The 25,084-nt window shown below is 44.5% G+C and overlaps 1 protein-coding gene across 2 annotated transcripts in view; it reads left to right on the top strand.

Annotated features, from left to right (window-relative positions):
• PRDM2 (PR/SET domain 2) overlaps positions 1–25,084 on the top strand; it is a 128,783-nt gene that overhangs the window by 4,524 nt on the left and 99,175 nt on the right. For both annotated transcript variants that reach the window (XM_077250238.1, XM_077250239.1), the window contains exons 2-3: positions 8,446–8,522; positions 20,438–20,555. In XM_077250238.1, the coding sequence (XP_077106353.1) occupies positions 8,514–8,522; positions 20,438–20,555 (127 nt within the window). In that variant the 5' untranslated portion in view covers positions 8,446–8,513. The remainder of the gene's footprint in view (positions 1–8,445; positions 8,523–20,437; positions 20,556–25,084) is intronic.

Here is a 25,084-nt window from a genome sequence, read left to right as displayed (position 1 = left end):
ATAGCACTCAAATGCCATCCGTGTACTGTTTTTTTTTTTTTTTTTGCTTTTCCTGGATTGTTTAATAGGAGAAGTTTGAGACCGCTCTATCAGATTTATTTTTTTTTTTTCATCCAAGAAAAAACGATGAAGCACTGACCAAAATCTGACTGTAAAAACTGATACTCAGATCATAAACACTAGAGAAATTCGCACCATTTTTTCCATATGAGAAAACTCTCACTGATATTTGAATGAACCATTAGGGCTCATTCAGACGTGTATATAGCATCCGTGTGCTGTCCATTTTTTTTTTTTTTTTTTTTCATATCTACCCCTAGATCGCCAATTTTGATTTGACATTGGAATCCATATAGCATATGTCTGAGATATTGCAAACAAAATGTTTGCATCCACTGTAGCATTTATTTTATTTATTTTACTATTTTATTTGTAAACCTTGTAATGTTATTAAATAAAAACTACAGATAGATTTACAAACTCTTATCATATTAAGTGCAATATTTAACCCTGTCCTGGCTGCAACTGATCAGGCTTTTAATGGATTTTCAAAGAGTTTGCTTTGATTTTTCTCTGTAGCGACTCTCGGTGTTCTCGACCGAGCGGCCTCCCCAGTCTATAATATCCTCCTGTGACTTGCGGGAGGCAGAGTGTGATGGAGCAGACGGTCTCTCTTGTGTTACTTGACATCTGCTACAGGGAGCTGCTTTTTCAATGGGTAAATATAGTACAGAGTAAGGTGTGATTCTTGGGTTGTATCCAAATTTTAATCATCTCTACAGTAATTGGTTTCTGGATATTCCTCCTTCTAAAAAGATACAAAATGTATAAAAAATATGAAAGCATTTTAGATAACGTCGTTCTCTGCAAGTTCCAAAAAAAAAAAGACTTTGTTTCAATTTTTCTTAGCAAATGAAAACAAACAACAAGTGGAGCATAAGATACATTTCCCATTTTACATTTCAAAGTCACTCTGTTTTTTTTTTGTAATGACTCCTTCAATCATGCCTCCCATTCAATAGGACCCTCATCAGCAGAACAGAGGGTCTGCTAACCCCTTCACCAAATCCTGGAAGCCTCATTCTCCATTTATTTAGCTAGAGAGGCCCCCTCCACAGTGGATACGCCATAAGTATGGTACCGAAGATGGAAATTACTCTTTAACATGGTTTTTATCAGGGTTCCTAGACTGTTTCCTTTTGGTTCATGCTGTAAAGCCACACATTAATCACCGAGAAGCCACCATTCTTGACAGTGCGTAAATATTATCTTTCGAAGGACAGATCACCGTATCTTCTGTAAGTTCAATATTTTTTTTTTTTTATGTGACTTTCATATTTGGAACTATATTTTTTCTTTATTATTAGCACTTGTATTGTGTCCTTTCCCTGTGTGTTGTAATTTCTTTATGTTTTTTATTTGATGTTTGTTTGCACTCTTTATTTTTCAATAAAGCCATATCTTTTTTTTTTTATTTTTTTTAGCATTTTCTATGATTGGGGGTGCACTTTTTTCTGTGCACTTTTTTCTTCCGCTTCTCATCATAGGACCACAAAGGTATAGCTCTTATGTAAATAAGAAACTCTTAGGGGCCCCACATTCATTAAACTAATTTTGGCCGATAATGGCAGGCTTGGCTGACAGTCAAATGTTTGTGGGGGCCTTCGGATTCTGCTGAAACATCATGTTCAAATATTGGACTGGCGATCCTTTTGATCTCCCCAAGATAATCGACCACCAGAGGACTGTGGCCCTAGTAGAGAACACAGGAGCCCTCAGCAAAGCAAGAGCATGGAAAGGTTGTGAGAGAGAGGTGCCAACCGAATGATCAACGTTTGACCAACAACCATTTATTGTTTATGGTGCCCCTTAAATTTGTACCGACTTTTACTTCAGGATCTTGCTGAATTTATTTCTAAATTTAGAATTGCATAACAATTGCAGCCTTTCTATTTTTGTGTAAATGTACTTTAACCGATGACAAAAACTTCTGATGGTGGTTTATATCCATTAAAAAACAAAAGGCCCCCCTTTGTTCTGAAATATAACATCCTCTTTATTCTTCCTGACATCTGCTATCGTATGAGTTCTGGAGAGTTTATAGGGACCGATTCATTATTGTGGCTGTTTATTGTCACGTTTTTGGCATTTTCACTTTTTTTTAACCAATTCATCTTTCCATTTTCACCTTTTTGAAGTCTTTCATGTGTTCACCTGTTGTGTTTTTTTTTTTTGTTGTTTTTGGGAGGGGGAGATTTGCAATTGTGATCATCATTTAAGGTTTGCAGTTTTCGGTTGAGTCATCATTTTCAAACATTGTCACGTGTCGATCAGTCGTCTACCCTGGAGTGATTTATGTACACTCAAATTTTTTGTCAATTCATTTTTTTCCGCGTTTTTACCTTTGACTACACTCTAATCAGTCAAAAACGCAGGGCTAAAGAGTACCACATCTTGTTTTTTTTTTTTTTCTTTTTTCCCACAGCATTTTGCTGCCAAGAGATGCAAAAAAAGCTGCAGAAATTTCTGCAAGCAAATACTCGACGTGCGTACATACCCTTAGGGTGGCGTATACGCCGTAGATGTTTGGGGCGCCATATATGCTGTAGACGTTTAGGGAGCCATATACGCCCTAATCTGTTTCCATAGACATTAATGGAAGGCAGTAGCGTAGCTACTGGGGGGGCAGAGGGGGCCGTCGCCCCGGGCCCTGTCACATGAAGGGGCCCACTGGGAGCCAGGGCCGCTTCTATGCGGTGCTCTGCCTCGTCACAGGAGCAGAGCAGTATAATGTCTGCTCCCGTCTGACGGAGACTCTGCAGGCTGCTAGCACAGTGGCGGCTGCAGTCTCCCTCCTGCAGTGAATGGTTTCGCCCCTCTGACCTGATCATGAAGCTTTTCCTGGTTGCAGTTTTTCTTCACTCTGTGCACGCTGGGATTGGCTCAGGCACGCTGGGTCCTAGTGTCCACATCTTGCATTTCACCTAGACACTTCCTGGTCCTTGCCTCCAAACTTTTATCAGTAAGTGGGGATGGAACTTATTAGGTTTATTAAATTCAGGTATGTCACTGTGAGACCGCTGGGGTATTGTGGGGGCAGAAAGTGAGTGAGAGGGGACAGGGTACTGGGGGGTGAATGTGAGACCATGGGGGTATTGTGAGGGCAGAAGGTGGGTGAGGTGGGGCAGGGCACTGAGGTGTGGATGTGAGATGATGGGGGCATTGGGGCTGAAGTGGGGGAGGGGGGACAGGGCACTGGGGGCTGAATATTATAATGTTTTGTTCTGATATTATATGTACTCCATCATGTAATATTTGCTGTCTGGGGAGGCTGGAGATGAGGGGTAGGGGGCTTTTGATGCGTACCACCTGGGTCTTTTATGAGTATTAGTATAAGGAGCCCGCATACAGTAACCAAGAGCTGCATCACATTTACAGCACCACTCCGGCATTATCTTTTATTTCATTGCTGGAGCGGTGCTGAAAATCCACGTCCCCTATCTGATACTCACCTTCTGGCGTTTTCATCTGTTTTTGTCTCCGCTCGGCTCCATCTCCTGCAGTTTGTGACCTGTCCGAGGCTCCAGTGTTTCATCGAGCAGTGCAGAGGTCACTAATCAGTGTGAGTCTGTGGGAGCCTCGTTCTGGCCTCTTTCTCACTCTCAGGCTATGTGCACACGGTGCGGATTGGCCGCTGTGGATCTGCATCAGTTTTCCATCTGGTTTACGGTGTATACCTATGGAAAACCAAATCCGCAGTGCCCATGATGCGGAAAATACTGCGCGGAAATGCTGCGTTGTATTTTCCAAAGCATGTCAATTCTTTTTGCGGATTAGCAGCGTTTTACACCTGCTCCTGTATAGGATTCCGCAAGTGAAATCTGCACAAAAAACACAGGAAATCCACGGTAAATCCGCACACGAATCCGCAACAAGTGCACATAGCCTCATAGTCTTACATTGAGCGCCTGTGACATAGCTTCTAACTTCTGGCCTGTCAGAAGCTGCGCTCACAAGTTTGAGCTGCGGCACTGCAGCAGTGCCACAAAATAGTGAATACGCCGGAGGATGAGTAAATGGCCGGGGCATCCAAATCATGACCGGGAGCTGTGAGTCCACCATACTGTGTATATGGGAGCAGCGGGCCAATCATACTATGTATACAGAAGCTGTAAGTCCATCATACTGTGTATACGGGAGCTGCAGGCCCATCAGACAGTGTATACGGGATCTGCGGGCCCATCACACTGTGTATAAGGGAGCTGCGGGACCATCATACTGTGTATAAGGGAGCTGCGGGCCCATCGTACTGTGTATAAGGGAGCTACGGGTCCATCATACTGTGTATACGGGAGCTGCGGGCCCATCATACTGTGTATAAGGGAGCTGCGGGCCCATCATACTGTGTATAAGGGAGCTGCGGGCCCATCGTACTGTGTATACGGGAGCTGCGGGCCCATCGTACTGTGTATACGGGAGCTGCGGGCCCATCGTACTGTGTATACGGGAGCTGCGGGCCCATCATACTGTGTATATGGGAGCAGCGGGCCAATCATACTATGTATACAGAAGCTGTAAGTCCATCATACTGTGTATACGGGATCTGCGGGCCCATCACACTGTGTATAAGGGAGCTGTGGGCCCATCATACTGTGTATACGGGAGCTGCGGGCCCATCATACTGTGTATAAGGGAGCTGTGGGTCCATCATACTGTGTATACGGGATCTGCGGGCCCATCACACTGTGTATAAGGGAGCTGCGGGACCATCATACTGTGTATAAGGGAGCTGCGGGCCCATCGTACTGTGTATAAGGGAGCTACGGGTCCATCATACTGTGTATACGGGAGCTGCGGGCCCATCATACTGTGTATAAGGGAGCTGCGGGCCCATCATACTGTGTATAAGGGAGCTGCGGGCCCATCATACTGTGTATAAGGGAGCTGCGGGCCCATCGTACTGTGTATACGGGAGCTGCGGGCCCATCGTACTGTGTATACGGGAGCTGCGGGCCCATCATACTGTGTATATGGGAGCAGCGGGCCAATCATACTATGTATACAGAAGCTGTAAGTCCATCATACTGTGTATACGGGATCTGCGGGCCCATCACACTGTGTATAAGGGAGCTGTGGGCCCATCATACTGTGTATACGGGAGCTGCGGGCCCATCATACTGTGTATAAGGGAGCTGTGGGTCCATCATACTGTGTATACGGGATCTGCGGGCCCATCACACTGTGTATAAGGGAGCTGTGGGCCCATCATACTGTGTATACGGGAGCTGTGGGCCCATCATACTGTGTATACGGGAGCTGTGGGTCCATCATACTGTGTATACGGGAGCTGCGGGCCCATCATACTGTGTATAAGGGAGCTGCGGGACCATCATACTGTGTATAAGGGAGCTGCAAGCCCATCATACTGTGTGTAAGGGAGCTGCGGGCCCATCATACTGTGATAAGGGAGCTGCGGGCCCGTCATACTGTGTATAGGGAACTGTGAAGGCATATTGTGCATATGGGAGCTGTTGGCCCATTACACTGTATATAGGGGATCTCTGGGGGGCATTATACTTTCTATAGTGGAGTTCTGTCAGCATTATGCTGTGTATAAGGGAGCATTGGGCTCATACTGTGTAAAGGGGAGCAGTGGGAACATCATACTGTGTAAAGGGAAGCAGTGAGAACATCATACGGTGTATCGGGGAGTTATAGAATCATCATACTGTGTATAGGGGAGCTGTGGGGGCTTTATACTGTGTATAGGGAAGCTTTAAGCTCACCATACTGTGTATAATGGAGCAGTACATGAGGGAACTTAGGGGACATTATTAAATGTTAAGTGGGCACTTAAACATCGTTGTTATAGGGGGACTCAGAGTATTGTGACCATCAAAGTTGCATATGGTCACAATATGGCGGTAAAGTCAACGTTCATTTTTGTATATAGATTTATTTTCAATAACAGTAGGGTCATATTCTGAGGTTCCCCTATATTCACAACTAGAGTGCGCAACCGTAGCTGTAATCAGGGTTAGCTGGTTAGGGGCCCACTCAGATGTTTCGCCCCCCCTAAGTTGAAACCCTAGCTACGCCCCTGATGGAAGGCAGTGGCCAAGTCTACCTTCAGTATTTAGATTGGTACCAAGGTTCAACTCTACAAGTCAGACATCTGCTGAAGAACTACCTTTTTCCTTAGAAAAGCGTCACCAAAGGATACTAACAAATCAAGAGTTTGATTCTCATTTCCCTCACTAATAGATTATGTGCAACACTAGATGGTGGCCCGATTCTAACGTATCTGGTATTCTAGAATATGTAGGTAGTATATAGCACAGGCCACGTAGTATATTGCACAGTCATGTAGTATATTGCACCGCCACGTTATATATAACAGAGCACGTAGTATATAGCACAGCCACGTAGTATATAGCACAGTCACGTAGTATATAGCACAGCCACGTTGTATAGTGCAGTCACATTGTATATTGCAGTCACGTAGTATAGTGCACAGTCACGTAGTATATTGCACAGCCACGTTGCATATTGCACAGCCACGTTGCATATTGCACAGCCACGTTGCATATTGCACAGCCACGTTGCATATTGCACAGCCACGTTGCATATTGCACAGCCACGTAGTATATTGCACAGCCACATAGTATATAACACAGAGCACGTAGTATATTGCACAGCCACGTAGTATATTGCACAGTCACGTTGTATATTGCACAGTCACGTAGTATATTGCACAGCTACGTAGTGTATATAACACAGTCGTAGTATATAACACTGCGCATGGAGTATATAGCACAGGTTACGTAGTATAAAGCACAGCGATTTAGTATATTGCCCAGCTACATAGTGTATAGCACAGAGATGTAGCATATAACAGAGCCCACGCAATATGTAACACAGCCCACGTAGTATATGGCAATGTGGGCTCTATATGCATGGTTAAAAAAGACTTAAAATAAAAAATAAACATATGCTCACCTTCCGAAGGCCCCTTGAAGTCCTGGCGCCGGTGTGCGGTGCACGCGGCAGCTTCCGGTCCCAGAGTTGGTATGAGCGCAGGACCTATGATGACGTCGTGGTCACATGACCATGACGTCATGGCAGGTCCTTCTCGCATAGCATTCTCGGCAGCGGAACCTGCCGCTTGCACTGCCGAGGACAGAGGGCCACGTCGGAAGGTGAGAATAACTTTTTTTTTTAATTATTATTATTTTTAACATTAGATCTTTTTACTATTGATGCCGCATAGGCAGCATCAATAGTTAAAAGTTGGTCACACAGGGTTAATAGCAGCGTTAACGGAGTGTGTTACCCGCGGCATAACGCGGTCCGTTAATGCTGCCATTAGCCCTGTGTGAGCGGTGACTGGAGGGGAGTATGGAGCGGGACACTGAGTGCAGGGCAGTAAGCAGTGGCCATTTCGCTGCTGGACTGTGCCCGTCGCTGATTGGTCGTGGGCGTTTTGCCGGGACCAATCAGCGACTTGGATTTCTGTGACGGACAGCGGCCGTGACCAATGAATATCTGTGACAGACAGACGGAAGTGACCCTTAGACAATTATATATATATATATATATATATAACATATGGGGTATGTGCACACGTTCAGCTGAAAAATCTGTGTGCGTTCTTTTAAACTTTTTTTAATGTTTTTTTTTTTATTGTACCCTGAAAAAGTTGACATGCTGCAGACTCGACACTGCTTTTAACCTGCAAGGAAAAAATATGCAGCATTGAGAAATCTCAATCACTTTGTTGGTATCATAGAACCCTTTTTTTTTCAATGTGTGAACATACCCAAAGTGTAGGCGGGCACAACATCTTTTAGGCGCTGACGTACCTGCATGGTTTTTGAAGCGGTAGACACTTTACTGAAGCTTTTTAATTGATGTATTTTTAGTTGTGTGGGTTTTTTTTTTTTTTGGGCGGTGGCTTTACCATTAGCGTCTTTTTTTTAAAAAAAACAAAACAATTTATATTACATGTAAAATAATGGTCGGTTCACTTCTTTCAGACACTTCATGGCTTTTGAAGCCTGAAGAGGTTAAAAAAGTAAAAACGACTGATCGTATGTACAGCAATGACTTCTTGACATTACAGTGCATGGTTTGTTTGTTTTTTGTTTTTTTACTTATTTTTTAACACTTTTTTTTCCCCAACGGGTGTGCTCATACCCCAATGGGTAGGAAAAGCTTGGAATACTTAATATTTATTTTTCTTTGCATTCAAGAAAAATTTATGCCAGTGAATTAAAAAAAAAACCCCATGGAACAAAAATGGATAAAACTATGAACAAGCCCATAGGTGAGAAATTGTTTGTATTCTTTTCTCGTATGCAAAAAATAAAAATGAATGTCTGAATGAGGTCGGATTGTTACAAAATTGTCAATACAACTTTAACATTTTTGTTTTTAATCTTTCAGCGCACATGTAATCCGGGACGTGACGACTTTGGGATGTGTGGCTTCTTTGAAACCACCAGCAGCACACGATGAATCAGGTAAGTGTAAAAGCAACCAGAGATCTGTACAATGTCCTGTAGTGAGATAGAATACGGTCACAGAGGTAAAACTAAGAAAGTATCACAATTCTGAATGTGGAATAAAGGGTTAATATTAACCTCCATTTAAAAAAATTGTAAATGGTAAACTTGTGTCCAAAATACATGTTAAACGAAAAAGTGGCAATGGACGAGCTGGCATGAGAGAAAAAACTCCATACTATGGTTAAAAATGTTGGATCCGCTAGGCGCTGCTCCACTAGCACTGCCGGCAGCGGCCATCCTTGGCAGTATCGGTACAAAACAAGTCACATTTGGCCTCCTTGGACTCTGGTACTCATATAAGTGTAGAGGAAGCAGGAGGCGTAGTGTAATATATGTCACACAGGTTATTTAAGTTCCAGCAGGATGATGTGGCTTCTGACAGCGACACCACCAGCTTTAGGGCTCGCTCCCACTTGCGATCTAATCGGGCGAGTACAATCCGCTAAAATATCGGGTTGAACTCAGTCGAATGTTAACCTATGGGACAGCTCACATCTGCGATTATTTTCTCATGCCGATTCGGCATTGCAACATGCGACGATTGCATCCCTGAATCGGATCGCACGCACCCATATAAGTCTATGGGTACAATTCTTTCAGATGCCGGCAATGGAAGAAATGCAGAAAGTAATTTCTCTGTTTCCTCCACAGCTGTGCTGCGATCCTCGCATGCGAGAGGTTCGCAGCACAGAGCACTGACACTCGGATCACGCTGAGGGTCATTAGCATATCGCATCCCATGCTCTTGTATCAGATGTGATGTGCTAATGTGACTCCGGCCTATGTCTGGGTTCAGTCCACCTCCTCCACAACACTTATTGTTGTACATAAGGGAATTTCGATTCCTTCCACAACGCTTGTTTCTGTTCTACACTTGAGGCCCCTGACTCGCAGCACCCCAGGGTGTAACTAATGTCAGAATCACACTAACGTAGAACACGGCTGAATGCTATGGGGCAGCTCAGATCTGCGTTTATTTTCTCATGCCAATTAGGCATGAAAGAACAATGTGAGACTTGGCTCACCCAAACAAGTCTATGGATGCGAGTGAAACATCTCACTGCACTTGGATATCACCTGAATTCCGTGCGAATCAAACCAACGCTGGCAGCAGAGTGTATTGCCAAGTTTTTAACACTAAGGTTCAGATACGGCTTTAAAGAAGGCTACCTCCTGCGATATAACACAATTTTATTTTAAAATACAAATTAAAGGAATAGTATAATTGAATAGTATGATTGCATACACTTTTGTATATTTTAACATACAAAGGTTAAGTACATATAAAGATTAAATATATATGATGATTAAGTACATACAGTATACTCGCATAATCACCAAGAGGCTTTTAAACATAATCCATCTGTAATATCAGAGAAGCAAACCCTGGGAAATTCACAACACTGCATGGGTGTCCCCACTTATGCAGGTATCACAACACTGTACATGTACAGGTACCCCAGTATATGCTTCTGTCTTAGTCATGTTTCTCTGGTCTTATATAGTGATTTACACTATGTAGTAACTCTAGTTTCACCCAGCCCTTCAAGTGGCCAGCTTTCAAGATAGGATGAAATCGAGATACCATGGAATCATCAGACAATGGGCAATAAACCCATAGAATATAAAAGCCACAAGGATTAGATAACTCCACTACAGACAGAGGTTAAATAAACCTTCATGTTTTATAACAACAAACAGAAACATAGAACTGTTTGTGAGGTGAAAGGGCTTCAGACAATAAGTAAACAGTTCTCAAGAGGGTATCACTATGAGCATTGTCTCTCTGTCTGTAAATGTATGACCAGCAATGCTGCGCTCTCATGGTCTGATTGGATTCTGTATATTTTAATATGGACTCAAAATAGCCATTTTTATAGTCACACTACACAGAGGAGATGGAGAAATTACTTTCTCCGTCTCCTCCACAGCTGTGGTCTGATCCTGTCATACATGGATCGGAGCACCGCAGCATGACACTCGGCTCCCGCTCACAACCGAGCAAGAGCCAAGAGTCAGTAGCATATCTTATATATGCTCTCGCATCCAAAGCCAGTGTGCCTCCAACCTAAGGAAGATACTTCACCAGGACAACTTTTTCCAGTTAGTACTGTGGTGGTAGAGACACTGGAGTCATATTGCGAATCACGGAAAAGGGACAATTTTTCCTATCGCCACGACAGCACCCTTACGAGAGAGGGGATCCGCCCACCATCTGGACAGGAACCTACAGGATTTAAAGGGGCGGTCCCCCTCACCACTCCAGTTTGGGTTCCTGTCCGGATGGCGGGAGCCTGCAGGAAGATTCTCTTACCCGGGTCCACCATGCCTCTGCGCGGTTTCCCTGAGAACGGCAGAATCGGGGACTCTGGAAGCAGCGTCGGGGGTGTTCTTTTTCAGACCCCTCCTCGTCTGGTCGTGGGTACGCGTTCCCAGGGGCCGGGCACGCCGCCCTGGGTCGCGTGAATACCGCAGCGCTGTCTGTAAGCGCGCGGCGCCGGCTCAGCGTCCTTCATACAGAGGACCCGGAAGTGGATGGTAAGACTTCCGGGTTATGCTGGGGGAGGAGGCGCGGCTGCCTGTATTAAGCAGCGGTGTCTGCAGAAGAATGTGCGGCATTATGTCTTCAGTTGCGGATACAGAGCACCTTCAGGTGGAGGTGCCTGATCAGCGTAAGAAGGACAGCAGTCGCTCCAGGAGCAGCAGCAGCGTGGTACGGGGGCAGGAGCAGGCAGGTGCCCCGACGTCACGTATGGATTCCCCTCCTCAGAGACCGGTACAATACAGTCAGCCTTGGTGAGTGTTTTTCAGAAAAAACCAAGTAGCTGATATAGCTTGTCTGTCCTTGTGCTTTGTTTTAGGCCAAAAAATCGGCTAAATCCAAGCACAAGCAATGTGCCTTATGTGCGATTCCCCTGCCTGATAGTTATCAGAAAAGGCTCTGCCAAACTTGTATTTGTCAGACCTTGGAAGAGGAGGCTCCCCTTCGTGCATCAGACCTCAGGGCTGTTATAAGGGAGGAGATTAGCAGTTCCCTGAAAAGCAGTCGGCATGAGAGATCCAGGGAAGTATCGCCAGGATCAAGCCCGTCTATGCAAGAGGGTGAATGCTCACGTTCCTCATCACCATCCTCTTCGGATGAAGAGGGGAGACCCTGCTTTTCTGTGGATGGAATGGACGCACTAGTTAAAGCAGTTCGTACCACCATGGGGGTCGTAGAGAACAAGGAGCCAAGGTCAACCCAAGATCTAATGTTTGCAGGGTTGTGCCAAAGGAGCCGTAAATCGTTTCCGGTAGTGGATACGGTAAAAGATCTTGTTAAGCGAGAGCGGGAGAAGCAGGATAAGGGTTTCCTGCCATCATCAGCTAAGTGAAGGTACCCCTTTGATGACAAAGTCCTGGCGGAATGGGTTAAAATTCCTAAAGTGGATGCGGCGGTAGCTTCCACATCTAAATCAACCACCTTACCGCTAGAGGCTGTAGGCCTTCTAAAAGACCCTGCGGATAGGAAAGCGGACATGTTCCTTAAAAAAGTGTGGGAAGCATCGTCGGGGGCTTTCAAACCGGCAATTGCCGGCACCTGCACTGCCAGATCAGTTATGGTCTGGGTAGCCCAGCTGGAGGAGCAGCTAAAAACTAAGGTGCCTCGTGACAAGCTACTGGATTCACTATCGCAGATTCGGGAAGGTGTAGCATACTTGGCGGACGCCTCGGTGGACTCCCTAAAACTTGCAGCCAGATCAGCAGGACTCTCAAACGCTGCCCGGCAAGCCTTATGGCTTAAAACCTGGAAGGGAGACGCGCAGGCTAGAGCTAAATTATGTACTATTCCGTGTAGGGGTGAGTACTTGTTTGGGCCAGTGCTAGATGACATCCTAGCTAAGGCTGATGATAGGAAGAAAGGTTTCCCTAAAGTGTTCAATCCTACCTTTAGGAATACCTTCAAGAGGCGTTTCCCATACCGGAGACCTTACCCAGCCCGGAATTGGGAGCCGGCGGAGCCGAAGAAGAGAAGTTCAGACTTCAACACCTCATCTTCTTCAAGACGTAGGCGAAATTACCAATAAATCGGACCTTCCAGTAGGGGGCAGATTAAAGCATTATTATGCTCAATGGAGCAGTATAGCTTCCAGTAATTGGATCCTGGGTATAGTTAGGTCGGGATTAAAGTTAGAGTTCCGGGAAAGACCTTCAGATTATTTTATATTGACTGCCCCTGGTTCCTTAAACCAACAGAAGGCCCTGGAAAAAGAGATTCAAATGTTGAGACAAAAGGAAGTTATTGTAGAGGTTCCGAAAGATCAGGAGGGAGAAGGGTTCTATTCCCCCTTATTCTTAATCCACAAACCTGATGGTTCCTTTCGAACCATCATAAATTTACGAAAACTGAACAAATTTTTACAATACCATGCCTTTAAAATGGAATCAATTAAATCGGCAACTAAACTTCTTTTTCCCAGGTGTTATATGACAGTCCTGGATTTAAAAGATGCATACTACCATCTGCCCATTCACAAAGATCACCAACGGTTCCTCAGAATGGCGGTGCGCCTAAACAATCAGGTCAGGCACTTTCAGTTTACGGCAATGCCATTTGGATTATCTATGGCACCAAGGGTGTTTACTAAGGTCATTGCGGAAGTAATGGCCTATGTCAGAGAGCAAGATACTTTAGTTATACCCTACTTGGATGACTTCCTAGTAGTGGGTAATTCATTTGTCCAGTGTAAAGATCGCCTAAACTGTATAATATCTTCCCTACAGGACCTAGGTTGGTTGGTCAACCTAGAGAAGTCAAAACTAAGGCCATCGACTATTCAAACCTTTTTGGGTATTCTGCTAAATTCAGAGAAACAGCTGTGTTTTCTTCCCGAAGAAAAGAAGCAGAAGGTCATACACAAAGTCAGCACGGTGATAAAAAGACCAAATCTGACCTTGAGAGATGCAATGTCCCTGTTGGGATCGTTAACAGCGTGTATACCGGCTGTTCAGTGGGCTCAATTCCACACTCGGGTACTACAAGCCCAGGTCTTGGATACAGAGAAGAGCCTTCAAGGTCAGTTAGGCGGAAATCTCAGACTATCTACCACCACTCTAAACAGTCTAAAATGGTGGCTGGACATAGAACATTTGTCAAACGGGGTTTGTTGGGAAATAGTACCAGACAACACGATCACTACCGACGCCAGTCCAATAGGATGGGGAGCTCACATAGGAGATGTTTGGACTCAAGGGCAATGGTCTCCCTTAGAAGCCCAAGAATCCTCCAATTGGAAGGAGCTCACGGCAGTAAAAAATACCCTGCTCAGATGGCTGCCGTTACTTCAGGACTCCCATGTAAGAGTCCAGTCGGACAACACGACAGTTGTAGCATACCTCAATCATCAGGGAGGGACAAGGTCGAAGTCTCTGATGATCACCACCACAGACATTTTCAATATGGCCAAGACTCATTTTCGCTCTCTTTCAGCGGTTCACATTCGAGGAGAACACAACATACAGGCAGACTACCTCAGCCGTCATTCTCTACGTCAGGGAGAATGGGTTCTAAATCGGCTAGTTTTCAAACAGATAGTGGGTCTGTGGGGATCACCAGTCAGATCTGTTTGCTACGAGGGAAAACAGACAGACCAGGAAGTTTGCATCCCTTCGGGTAGCGGACAACCCTTCCGTAGTGGACTCCCTCCAGATTCATTGGGGGTTCCCTCTAGCCTATGCATTTCCCCCACTATGTCTGATTCCGCTAGTTCTCAGGAAGATCAGGAAGGAGAGGGCGAGGGTAATACTGATTGCCCCCTTCTGGCCCAGAAGGGCATGGTTCTCCTTACTCAGGGCAATGTCAGTGACCGACCCCTGGGTGTTGCCCGTAATCCCAGATCTTCTTTCTCAGGGTCCATTCCGTTATCCCAATGTGGAATCTCTGCATCTCACGGCGTGGAATTTGAGAGGGAATTATTGAAAAGGAGGGGATTTTCTGATGCTTTAATATCCACCCTTTTAAGTAGCCGAAAGGAAATTACTACTAAAATTTACTGTAAGGTCTGGAAAAAATTTCTTGCCTTTCACCAACAGCCCTTTACGGATAAAATTCCAATTCCGGCTATTCTGGAGTTTTTACAGAAAGGCCGTGAGTTGGGTTTGGCGGTAAATACCCTTAGGGTCCAGGTATCTGCTCTGGGGGCATTGTATAACAGCAATGTAGCAGGAAATAGATGGGTATCTAGGTTTATGAAAGCTATGGATCGGAGTAACCCCGTTCATATTGTTAGATTACCGCCATGGGATCTAAATTTGGTTTTAGACGCTTTAACAGAACCCCCCTTTGAACCGTTAGATTCTGTCTCCATAAAAAATTTAACTTTAAAGACGGCCCTGCTAGTAGCCTTGACTTCTGCTAGAAGAGTGAGTGATATGCAAGCGTTGTCAGTAGACCCTCCTTATCTAATGATCTTTCAGGTAGGCTAGTCTTGAAACCTGACCCAGCATACCTACCGAAGGTACCCTCTAGATTCCATAGGAGTCAGGAAATATATTTGCCTTCTTTTTGTGATAACCCAGTTTCAGCAGAAGAACAAAAATGTCATATGTTAGACGTTAGAAGAACTGTATTAGAGTACCTACACAAAACAGAACCCTGGAGGCAGAGTAGGGCTCTGTTTGTCTCCTTTCAGAATCCAAGGAAGGGGATGAGTGTTACTAAAGGTTCTATTGCCAGATGGATCAGGGATGCAATATGTCTTGCCTATACTGCCAAAGGTCAAAATCCTCCAGAAGGCATCAAGGCCCACTCCACTAGAGCCATGGCCTCATCCTGGGAAAACGGACGTCTCCATAGATGTGATATGTAAGGCGGCAACGTGGTCATCTCCTTCCACCTTTTATAATCATTACCGTCTTGATCTATCATGTAAGGCCAATTTAGACTTTGGCCGTTCAGTACTCAGTGCTGTGGTCCCTCCCAGGTGATTAGTCTTTGAAAGTCTCTCGTAAGGGTGCTGTCGTGGCGATAGGAAAACCGGTCTTTACTTACCGGTAATAGGATTTTACAGAGTCCACGACAGCACCCGCACATTCCCCCCCCCGTAGTTAATCACTGGTTTCTGCACTCTTTGGGTAGTGTGCCATTAGTTATCACTCTTTTAGAGGTGATGGTATTTAGTAATGTTTAAGTATATATGATTATGTACTAACTCAATGGGTGGTGTCCCTTATACTCTGAAACACAAACTGGAGTGGTGAGGGGGACCGCCCCTTTAAATCCTGTAGGTTCCTGTCCAGATGGTGGGCGGATCCCCTCTCTCGTAAGGGTGCTGTCGTGGACTCTGTAAAATCCTATTACCGGTAAGTAAAGACCGTTTTTTTGTTCATTGTCGAAAAACCATTAGTTCACTTTCAAAACAGCCCGTTTATGCTTCCTAAATAAAGGGATAATTTTTGGAATGGTTGCGAAAACCTTATTCTTCTTCATTTAGAAAAGAAAAAGGATCTTCACACTCCCTAAATGGATGTTTGCCACAGCTTTTTCCGTTTATAAACACCAGTGAGGTAGGCAACTACTCCTAAAAAGGGTTTATATTTGGACAGTTTTAACAATTGAAGTATCAGTCTGTTATCAAATAGACTGTTACCATTCATTTTCCCCCTAGTTAGACTATGTTCACACATTGCGTTTTTGCTTCATTTTTTTTAATGCAAATTTTAAGCTGCATTTTACAGTACCACCAAAAGCTATGAGGCTTCTGAAATCTCATGCCCATTGTTTTTTTATTTCCTGACTGAATTGGAAAACCTCTGCGTTTTTGAAAACTGCAGCATGTCACTTCTTGCAGCATTTTTTTTCACTCCTAGGAAGCAATGAGTAAGTGCAAAAAAAAATCAGGTATCAGGTTGTGCTGCATTTTTAGTGAAACAAAAGCATGCACAGCAGTATACACATTTATTTTTGTTATTTTCCCAAGTTTAAACCATAATGTCTTGGTCTCCTCACCTAAGAATGTCAGTTAAGATTACACACATTATTAATTTAATTAAACTGCACTAAAGTAAATGGTGGCTGACCAAGGTGTGAAAATGAACAATACCTAACCAACTCAATGGCTGACCAAAGTGTGAAAGTAAAAAGTGTCCTACAAACTCAATGCTCAGCCAATGTTTTGGGTAAACTATTCCTGAACAGTTTAATTCTCCCCACTGTTACATTTATAATTATGTATTTTTTCATAAACAAGCTTAGGGCCTGTGCACACATTGCAGATTTGTCACATTTTGTTTATGCACAGACTTCTCACAAAACCTGAAGGGTTTCCTGCTGTCAGCAAAATGAATGAGAATCCTGAAGTCTCATCCACACTTTTCTTATTTTTGACTTGCAGATTTAAATCTTCAGCATGTCGATTCTGTCAGCGTTTTTGCTGCAGATCTTACACATGCTAATGAGTGGGGAAAAATCTGCAACAAAAATGCATGTAAAAAAAGAACCTAATTTATGCTGCTTTTTACCTGCCAAGAGATGCGAAATGGGGCAGAAATTTGTACACCAAATACTTAACATGTGCACATACCCTAAGTGGTTTTTTTTAAATTATTTTAGTGGAATAATTCTAAAGTTTGTAGAAAAAAAAAAAAGAAAATGTGGTTTGTGTCACCATTTTCCCAGAAACACAACACAACACAAGCTGTATGAAGGTTTATTTTTTTTTATTTGTACGAGTGACACCATTTTGTTATCCTTGTACTGTGGCATCACTGTGTTTATTATCTTATTATCTCTGTACTGTGACGTTACCTTATTTATCTCTGTACTGTGACATCACCCTATATATTATCCCTGTACTGTGACATCACTGTGTGTATTATCTCTGTACTGTGACATCACTGTGTGTATTATCCCTGTACTGTGACATCACTGTGTGTATTATCCCTGTACTGTGACGTCACTGTGTATATTATCCCTGTACTGTGACGTCACTGTGTATATTATCCCTGTACTGTGACGTCACTGTGTGTATTATTCCTGTACTGTGACGTCACTGCGTGTATTATCCTTGTACTGTGACATCACTGTGTGTATTATCCCTGTACTGTGACATCACTGAGTGTATTATCCCTGTACTGTGACATCACTGTGTGTATTATTCCTGTACTGTGACGTCACTGTGTGTATTATCCCTGTACTGTGACGTCACTGTGTATATTATCCCTGTACTGTGACGTCACTGTGTGTATTATTCCTGTACTGTGACGTCACTGCGTGTATTATCCCTGTACTGTGACATCACTGTGTGTATTATGTCTGTACTGTGACATCACTGTGTGTATTATCCCTGTGCTGTGACATCACTGTATTTATTATCTTATTATCGCTGTACTGTGACATCACCCTACTTATTATCCCTGTACTGTGACATCACTGTGTATTATCCCTGTACTGTGACATCACTGTGTGTATTATCCCTGTACTGTGACATCACTGTGTATATTATCTCTGTACTGTGACATCACTGTGTATATTATCCCTGTACTGTGACGTCACTGTGTATTATCTCTGTACTGTGACGTAACTGTGTGTATTATCCCTGTACTGTGACATCACTGTCTGTATTATTCCTGTACTGTGACGTCACTGCGTGCATTATCCTTGTACTGTGACGTCACTGTGTGTATTATTCCTGTACTGTGACGTCATTGTGTGTATTATCCCTGTACTGTGACGTCACTGTGTATATTATCCCTGTACTGTGACGTCACTGCGTGTATTATCCCTGTACTGTGACATCAGTGTATATTATCCCTGTACTGTGACATCACTGTAGAACCAGAAACACATGGGCCACTTGCACATTGAACAAGTCTGTAGGAACCTGTTCACACCACCAGAAAACTTGAAGACACAAGAGCACAGTGAGGTCAAAAATACTCTGTTGTAAAAAAAAAAAAAAAAATCACAGTAATCAGCAAGTGCTAGTCAAAAGATGTAAAGAAAACAGGGTATTTAGTTGATACGTTTTTTTGCAAAAAAAATGTATACTAAGCTGCTCCACCAAATCGTCAAGGTATACCCTTATAGAGCAGTCCTAACTAATGTATAGAATCCCTATCTGATGTATTTAAAACCTGATCATCGGTAAAGTACCTATACATTACCTATCTATACATTAGTTAGGACTGCTCTATAAGGGTATACCTTGACGATTTGGTGGAGCAGCTTAGTATACATTTTTTTGCAAAAAAACGTATCAACTAAATACCCTGTTTTCTTTACATCTTTTGACTAGCACTTGCTGATTACTGTGATTTTTTTTTTTTTTTTTTTTTTTTTACAACAGAGTATTTTTGACCTCACTGTGCTCTTTTGTGTCTTTGTGACATCACTGTGTGTATTATTCCTGTACTGTGACATCAGTGTATATTATCCCTGTACTGTGACATCACTGTGTGTATTATCCCTGTACTGTGACATCACTGTGTGTATTATCCCTGTACTGTGACATCACTGCGTGTATTATCCCTGTACTGTGACATCACTGTGTATTATCCCTGTACTGTGACATCACTGTGTATTATCTCTGTACTGTGACATCACTGCTTACATTGTATAATGTTTGCATTTTTCTTTTTTTCGTAGCTGCTGACAGCATTTTCTTTCCGCACCAGTAACCTCCCGCCTTATGTTTCATTTCTCATTCATAAGAGACTTCTGAGCTGTAATTTTTTCCCTCTTCATTCTCTCATCTGTGATGTTTGGCATGAAAACATCTGACTGTCAAAGGCATAAATGCTGGGAAATGTGTCCTCAGCCGGAGCGAGTCCTGCGATATGTCCTCGCTGTACTCGGGACTGATGGGAGAGAAGTGTAATTAGAGGTTACATTGATCCTGATCAGGCTCTGGCGGGTGCAGCAATGACAGCTAAATAAATGTGCATCGATTCCCTGCCGCCTACAGGTTGTACGAGTTGGTAACACAAATTTCCATTTTACAGGGGAGATTGAGGTGTCAGCAGGTTTTTGCTATTTAATCTGACAGCAGCGTAATGTAGGGGCAGAGACCCTGATTCCAGCGATGTGTGATGTAGTTTACTGGGTGCAGCATAGAATCACAATTTTCTGTGCTGCAGATCTAGCGGAGCTTAAATTGAGCCCTGTATAACCCCGCCCACAATACTGATTGGTAGCTTTCTAAGCGAGCTACCAATCAGTGGTGGGGGCGGGATTATACAGAACAGCAGGACAATGTGGCACGAGACTCCTGGTCCTGTAGTGATAATCTCCTGCTGATAGAACACTGATTTTATTGAAACTGCCCAGTAAGTGACACATTTCCTGAAACGGTGTCTCAGCCCCTACATAATGGTGCTCTCTGATTATACCAAAAACCTGCTGACAGATTCCCTTTAATTGAATGGATATTTTTGACATATCGACGTAGTGGACAATATTTTTCCAGGGGTATTTCCAAATTTTGAAGTTAGCCCCTAACTTTCCAATTGCTGGGTTCCGACTGTTTGGTTCCACCAGGATCCTGAGAATCGGACTGCTATAGAGCCCTGTGTGAATGGAGCAGTGGTCGACCATGTGCACAGCTTTTCCATTCATTCTTATAATAGTGCGGAAGACCAGCACAATGCAGCACTCGCCCATCTCCGGGACCCCCATTAATTGAGCGGCAGTGCTCGTGATCGACCAATGTTGGTGGACTTGTCTGCCTCTTGGATGGTCAGAGGATGGGAAGGTCACCATTTTTTTGTGATCTCTATTAGGTGGGATATCTGAGAGTTACCGATCTGGTACATTTTCCTTGGGGGGGCTTCTAATGACCAGTTACATGTTTACTGATGGTAATTAGCTGTTGTATTCCTGCTTTGACTTGTAGGATGCAGTAAAACCTCCAGAGGTAGCGGAGACGTTGGCTGAAGTGCCTGAACATGTTCATAGGGGGCTTCCCGAGGAAGTACTGCTCGCCCCCTCCGCTGTTCATCAGTTGAGACTGGGTGAGTTCAGAAAACTGCAGTGATTTTATTTTTTTTCTTAGTTTGTGTCATCCATTACTGTGATCAGGTAACGCCATGATGTTCTCGTCTAATAATCATCGTTGGTGGTGTTACCATTTTCATACATCATAGCTTATCGCTACCCTATATCGTCACTTAGAGGTTTTCCCCAAATCTCTGGGGTTCCTCTGCTGATCCTGTAAACAGGGCTCCGTAACTCCAAGACCGAGCCTCTGAGGAGCCCTGCCGGAATGGATTAGAGGGGGTCCATGTTTGACCTCGGTAACATTCATCGTTTGTGGGACTTACTCCAGAAGAAACATAGGCCATGAAAGGAGTGAAGGTCAGGTGTCCTTTTGGAGACGGAGCTTTGCCAAGTCCCATTCTGGGGATCGTTGAGGGTGGTCCCTTGAGTCAGACCCCCCCAGTGATCAGCAAGTTATCCCCTGTCCTATGGGTAGATGATAACTTCAGATTTTGGGAAGGCCCCACTAGTGATCACTGGAGGAATGATCTTTGAGGCCCCCTGGTCATCTTGAGAATAAAAAAAGAGCAGCTCTGCTTTCGTGCTGCATCTTTTTCTGTTTTGTTTTTTTTGCATTTGAATGGTGCCTGCTACCTCTAAAGTGGCCCCTGTAAAAGGAAACTCTGTGGTGGGATTGTAGTCCGCGGCCTCTTCGTTCTCGGGATTAGTCGGTGTCCCAGCGGTCAGACCTCAAGTGATCATTAAGTGATGGCGTATTCTAGCAGTATCTTACCCCTTACTGCAATGGGAAGACCCCTTCAATTCTCTAGAAGAGGAGAAGGCTCAATCAGATGTCCATGCACACCGGTCCGAGATCAGACCGCTAATGCACAGACTGGCACAAGTCTCCCATGACATGACAACTTCATGTATTTCTAATGAGGTTAGGAGAGCGGCGGCCAGTCCGCGCACTGCGGTCCAATCTCATACTGATTAACACGGATGTTTAATTGAGCCTTAAAGAGGTATTCCCATCTCCCAGATCCTATCCCAATATGTAGTAAGTGTAATAATATTAGCAAATACCTCCATTTAGTAATGTAGTATAGTTCTTCTGATTCACTGTATCTCTTTCCTCATGCGCAGGCATTGCAGGACCTTGAGTTTCCATGGTTATGACCACTGATACAGTGACCGTTATTTAGCTAGTTGCTAGTGGTCGGAACCATGGTTACGTGAGGTCCTGCCATGTCTGCACATGAGGAAAGAGATATAGTTAATCAGAAGAACTACACTACATTTCTAATTGGAGGGATTTGCTAATATTATTATTACATTTACTAAATATTGGGATAGGATCTTTAACTCCTAGAGCGTGTCTATTAGAAACATTTGTAGTGTAAGTGGCCGCAGTGAAGGACCCCTTGAACAAGGTTTCTGTGATGGGTCTTTCTCTCTGGTGTGATGAAATATCAATTCTCATCTGTAATGTTTTAGAACTGATAGAATGCTGATCCGTGCTGTGTGCAGACATTGAGTATTTCATCCAGATTGTTCTGCTGCAAAAAAAGTGTTGTCAGGAAATCGGCAACGTAAAATACGCATGATTTTGACATTTCAATGGGTAAAAAACAGTGCAAAAGAATTGACCAGCTGCAGACCAGAGAAAATGCTGATGGTTCAAATCTGCAAGGAAGAAAAAAAGCATCATGTGCATGACATCTCGGAAATCTCATTTACTTTGCTGGTAGTGTAAAACTGGTTTTCTCAGTCGCCCATGACAGCACTACCAGAGAGAGGGGATCCGCCCTTCAGGGACAGGAAACCTACAGGATAAAAGGGCGGTACCTCTCCCCTGCATCAGTTTGGTTTCCTGTCCCTGACGGGGAACCTCCTTGGACGGTACCTGCGTGAAGAACCGACCGACGAGGACCGGGGCCGGCCAGTCCGACTTCTGGCGGTGGGGACGCCCCTGCCACGGCTGGTCCGGTATCCGAAGCCGCCACAGCTCCGACTGAGGGGTCCGGTAGTGTGTGCGGGGGGAAGCGCAGCCGCCGCTCTGATGGGAGCCTGGGGCTTCATGCTGCTGTGAGAAAAACGCCGAAATCCAAGATGGCGCCGCACCGGAGGTAGTAGTGGAACTTCCGGTTCAGGGGCGACGCTGTGAGTGGCTGCACCAAGATGGCGCTGCCCCAGAACCGGAATACTCCATTTCCGGGTTGCTGGCTGCGGGCATGCGCAGTAAGAAGGAAAAAGAGAAAAAAAAAAAAATGGACGCTTCCTCTTTCGGCAGCCACAGGTGAAGGGGGTTAATAGCGCTTATATGGAGAAGGCGACGGAGGCTCCTGGCTGCAGGCTGTTCCACGGTAATACCATGGAGGACAGCGACCAGCAGCTCCATCCGCCGCTGCCACCGCCGCCGCAGCAGCAGCAACAACAGCGCCGTCGGCAGAAATTGGACGTTCAGGAAAAACGGATTTCGGCAGGCAATCGAAGCTCTCGGTCTGATAGCCATTCCACTCAGCGCAGTAAAAGCTCCAGTGTGGTAAATCAGCTGCCTCCCACGGATGCTTCTCAGACGACCACTCCTCCTCCAGAACTGGTACCTGTGGCTGCGTCAGATTGGTGAGTGATCTTCGTGAAAGTTCACCTTTTGTAACTAGGGTTCCCCTTCTCTATCTATCCTAGGCAAGGAAGAGAACGGAGAAGATGAAGCATAGAACCTGCCCCCTATGTGAAACAGCTTTGTCACAGACGTGGGACAAAAAGCTATGTGGGTCTGGTATAGAACGAGTCCTCTGTGAGGAGACCCCAAACTTTGCTTCCGAATTACGGTCCGTAATTAAATCGGAAGTTGAGACTGCGTATAGCTCCTTTAAAAGTGGGAAGGCTACTAAAAAACAACCTATTTCCCCTGCGGATTCTGACCCTTCCTATTCCAGGAGTAAGAGCTCAGATACGCATGACTCTTCTTCCTCCTCTTCGGATAACGAGAGTGGAGGTCGTCATTGTTTCCCCCTAGAGGAGGTCGATGGCCTTGTTAAGGCGATAAGATCTACAATGGGGGTTCTGGACGCCCGTCCTGACAAAACCGTTCAGGACATTATGTTTGGGGGACTATCTCAAAGGAAGCGTAAAGTATTCCCCTTAACGAGAATATACAGGCATTAATTAAAAAGGAGTGGGAGAAACCGGAAAGGAACGCATCGGTCCCCTCTATTAAAAGGAAATACCCTTTGAAGATGAGGCTTCTGCTACATGGGATAAAGCCCCCAAACAAGATGTTGCGGTGGCTAAACCCTCAAAAAAGTTTGCCCTACCGTTCGAGGACATGGGAACCCTGAAAGACCCTCTCGATAAGAGGGCAGATACCTTTCTCAAAGGGGCCTGGGAGTCAGCAGGAGGATGCCTAAGACCTACCATAGCGACAGCTTGCATGTCACGGTCTCTAATGATCTGGGTTGATAACCTAGAAAAACAGCTCAGAGATGGGGTCCTGAGAAATAAAATCTTAGAGTCTATCCCTATGATTAGGGGAGCTGCGGCGTTTCTGGCGGATTCTTCGGCTGACTCAATTAAACTATCATCTAAATCCGCAGCCCTTTCAAATGCAGCACGTAGAACCTTGTGGCTGAAAACCTGGCCAGGGGACTTGCAAACTAAACAGAAACTTTGTTCCATTCCGTGTGAGGGCAAATTCCTCTTCGGAGAAACTCTGGATGATATCCTGCAAAAAGCGGGTGATAAAAAGAAAGGGTTTCCTGTCCTCGCCCCAACATATAATAAGCGGCCCTTTCGGAACAGGAAATTTTTTAAAAGGAGACCACCAAGAGATCAAACCCGATGGGACGACGGGAGAAGGAAGGATAGAGGGTTCCTTTTTGGTAACTCGCGATAAAAAACCCCCCTCCAAGTGACATCTCTCCCAGGGTGGGAGGGAGATTATCTCAATTCCTTCCGGCCTGGGAGAAAATTTCGTCCAGCTCTTGGATTATAAATCTAATACGAGAAGGGCTTCACATAAACTTTCTATCCTTACCCCCAAGGAACTATGTGGTAACACCGTTGAGGTCGTCTCCCCTACAGCAAGAAGCCCTGGAGCTAGAAATCATAAAACTACTAAACAAATCTGTCATCCAAGAAGTCCCCCCTCTGGAGAGGGGAAAGGGATTTTATTCTCCATTGTTTCTGGTGCACAAACCAGACGGAACCTTCCGAACCATAATAAACTTACGGAAGTTGAATACCTATGTAAAAAATCAGAGGTTCAAAATGGAGTCAATAAAGTCAACAATAAAAAATCTGTTTCCAAACTGTTTTATGATAGTTCTAGATCTCAGCAATGCATATTATCACGTTCCCATCCACAAGACTTCTCAGCAATTCCTCAGACTAGCGGTAGTCATGAAAGGACAGACACAGGAATACCAATACAAGGCTCTCCCATTTGGTATATCAATTGCCCCTCGTGTCTTCACCAAGCTGATAGCAGAGATGATTGCGCATCTGAGAGAGGAAAATGTCTTGATTATTCCATATCTAGACGACTTTTTGATCGTGAGCA

The sequence above is a fragment of the Ranitomeya variabilis genome, chromosome 4 (genome assembly GCF_051348905.1).
Source record: "Ranitomeya variabilis isolate aRanVar5 chromosome 4, aRanVar5.hap1, whole genome shotgun sequence".
NCBI lineage: Eukaryota > Metazoa > Chordata > Amphibia > Anura > Dendrobatidae > Ranitomeya > Ranitomeya variabilis.
The sequence above is the reverse complement of the archived record's forward strand: the minus strand, read 5'-3'. Positions and strand labels throughout refer to the sequence as shown.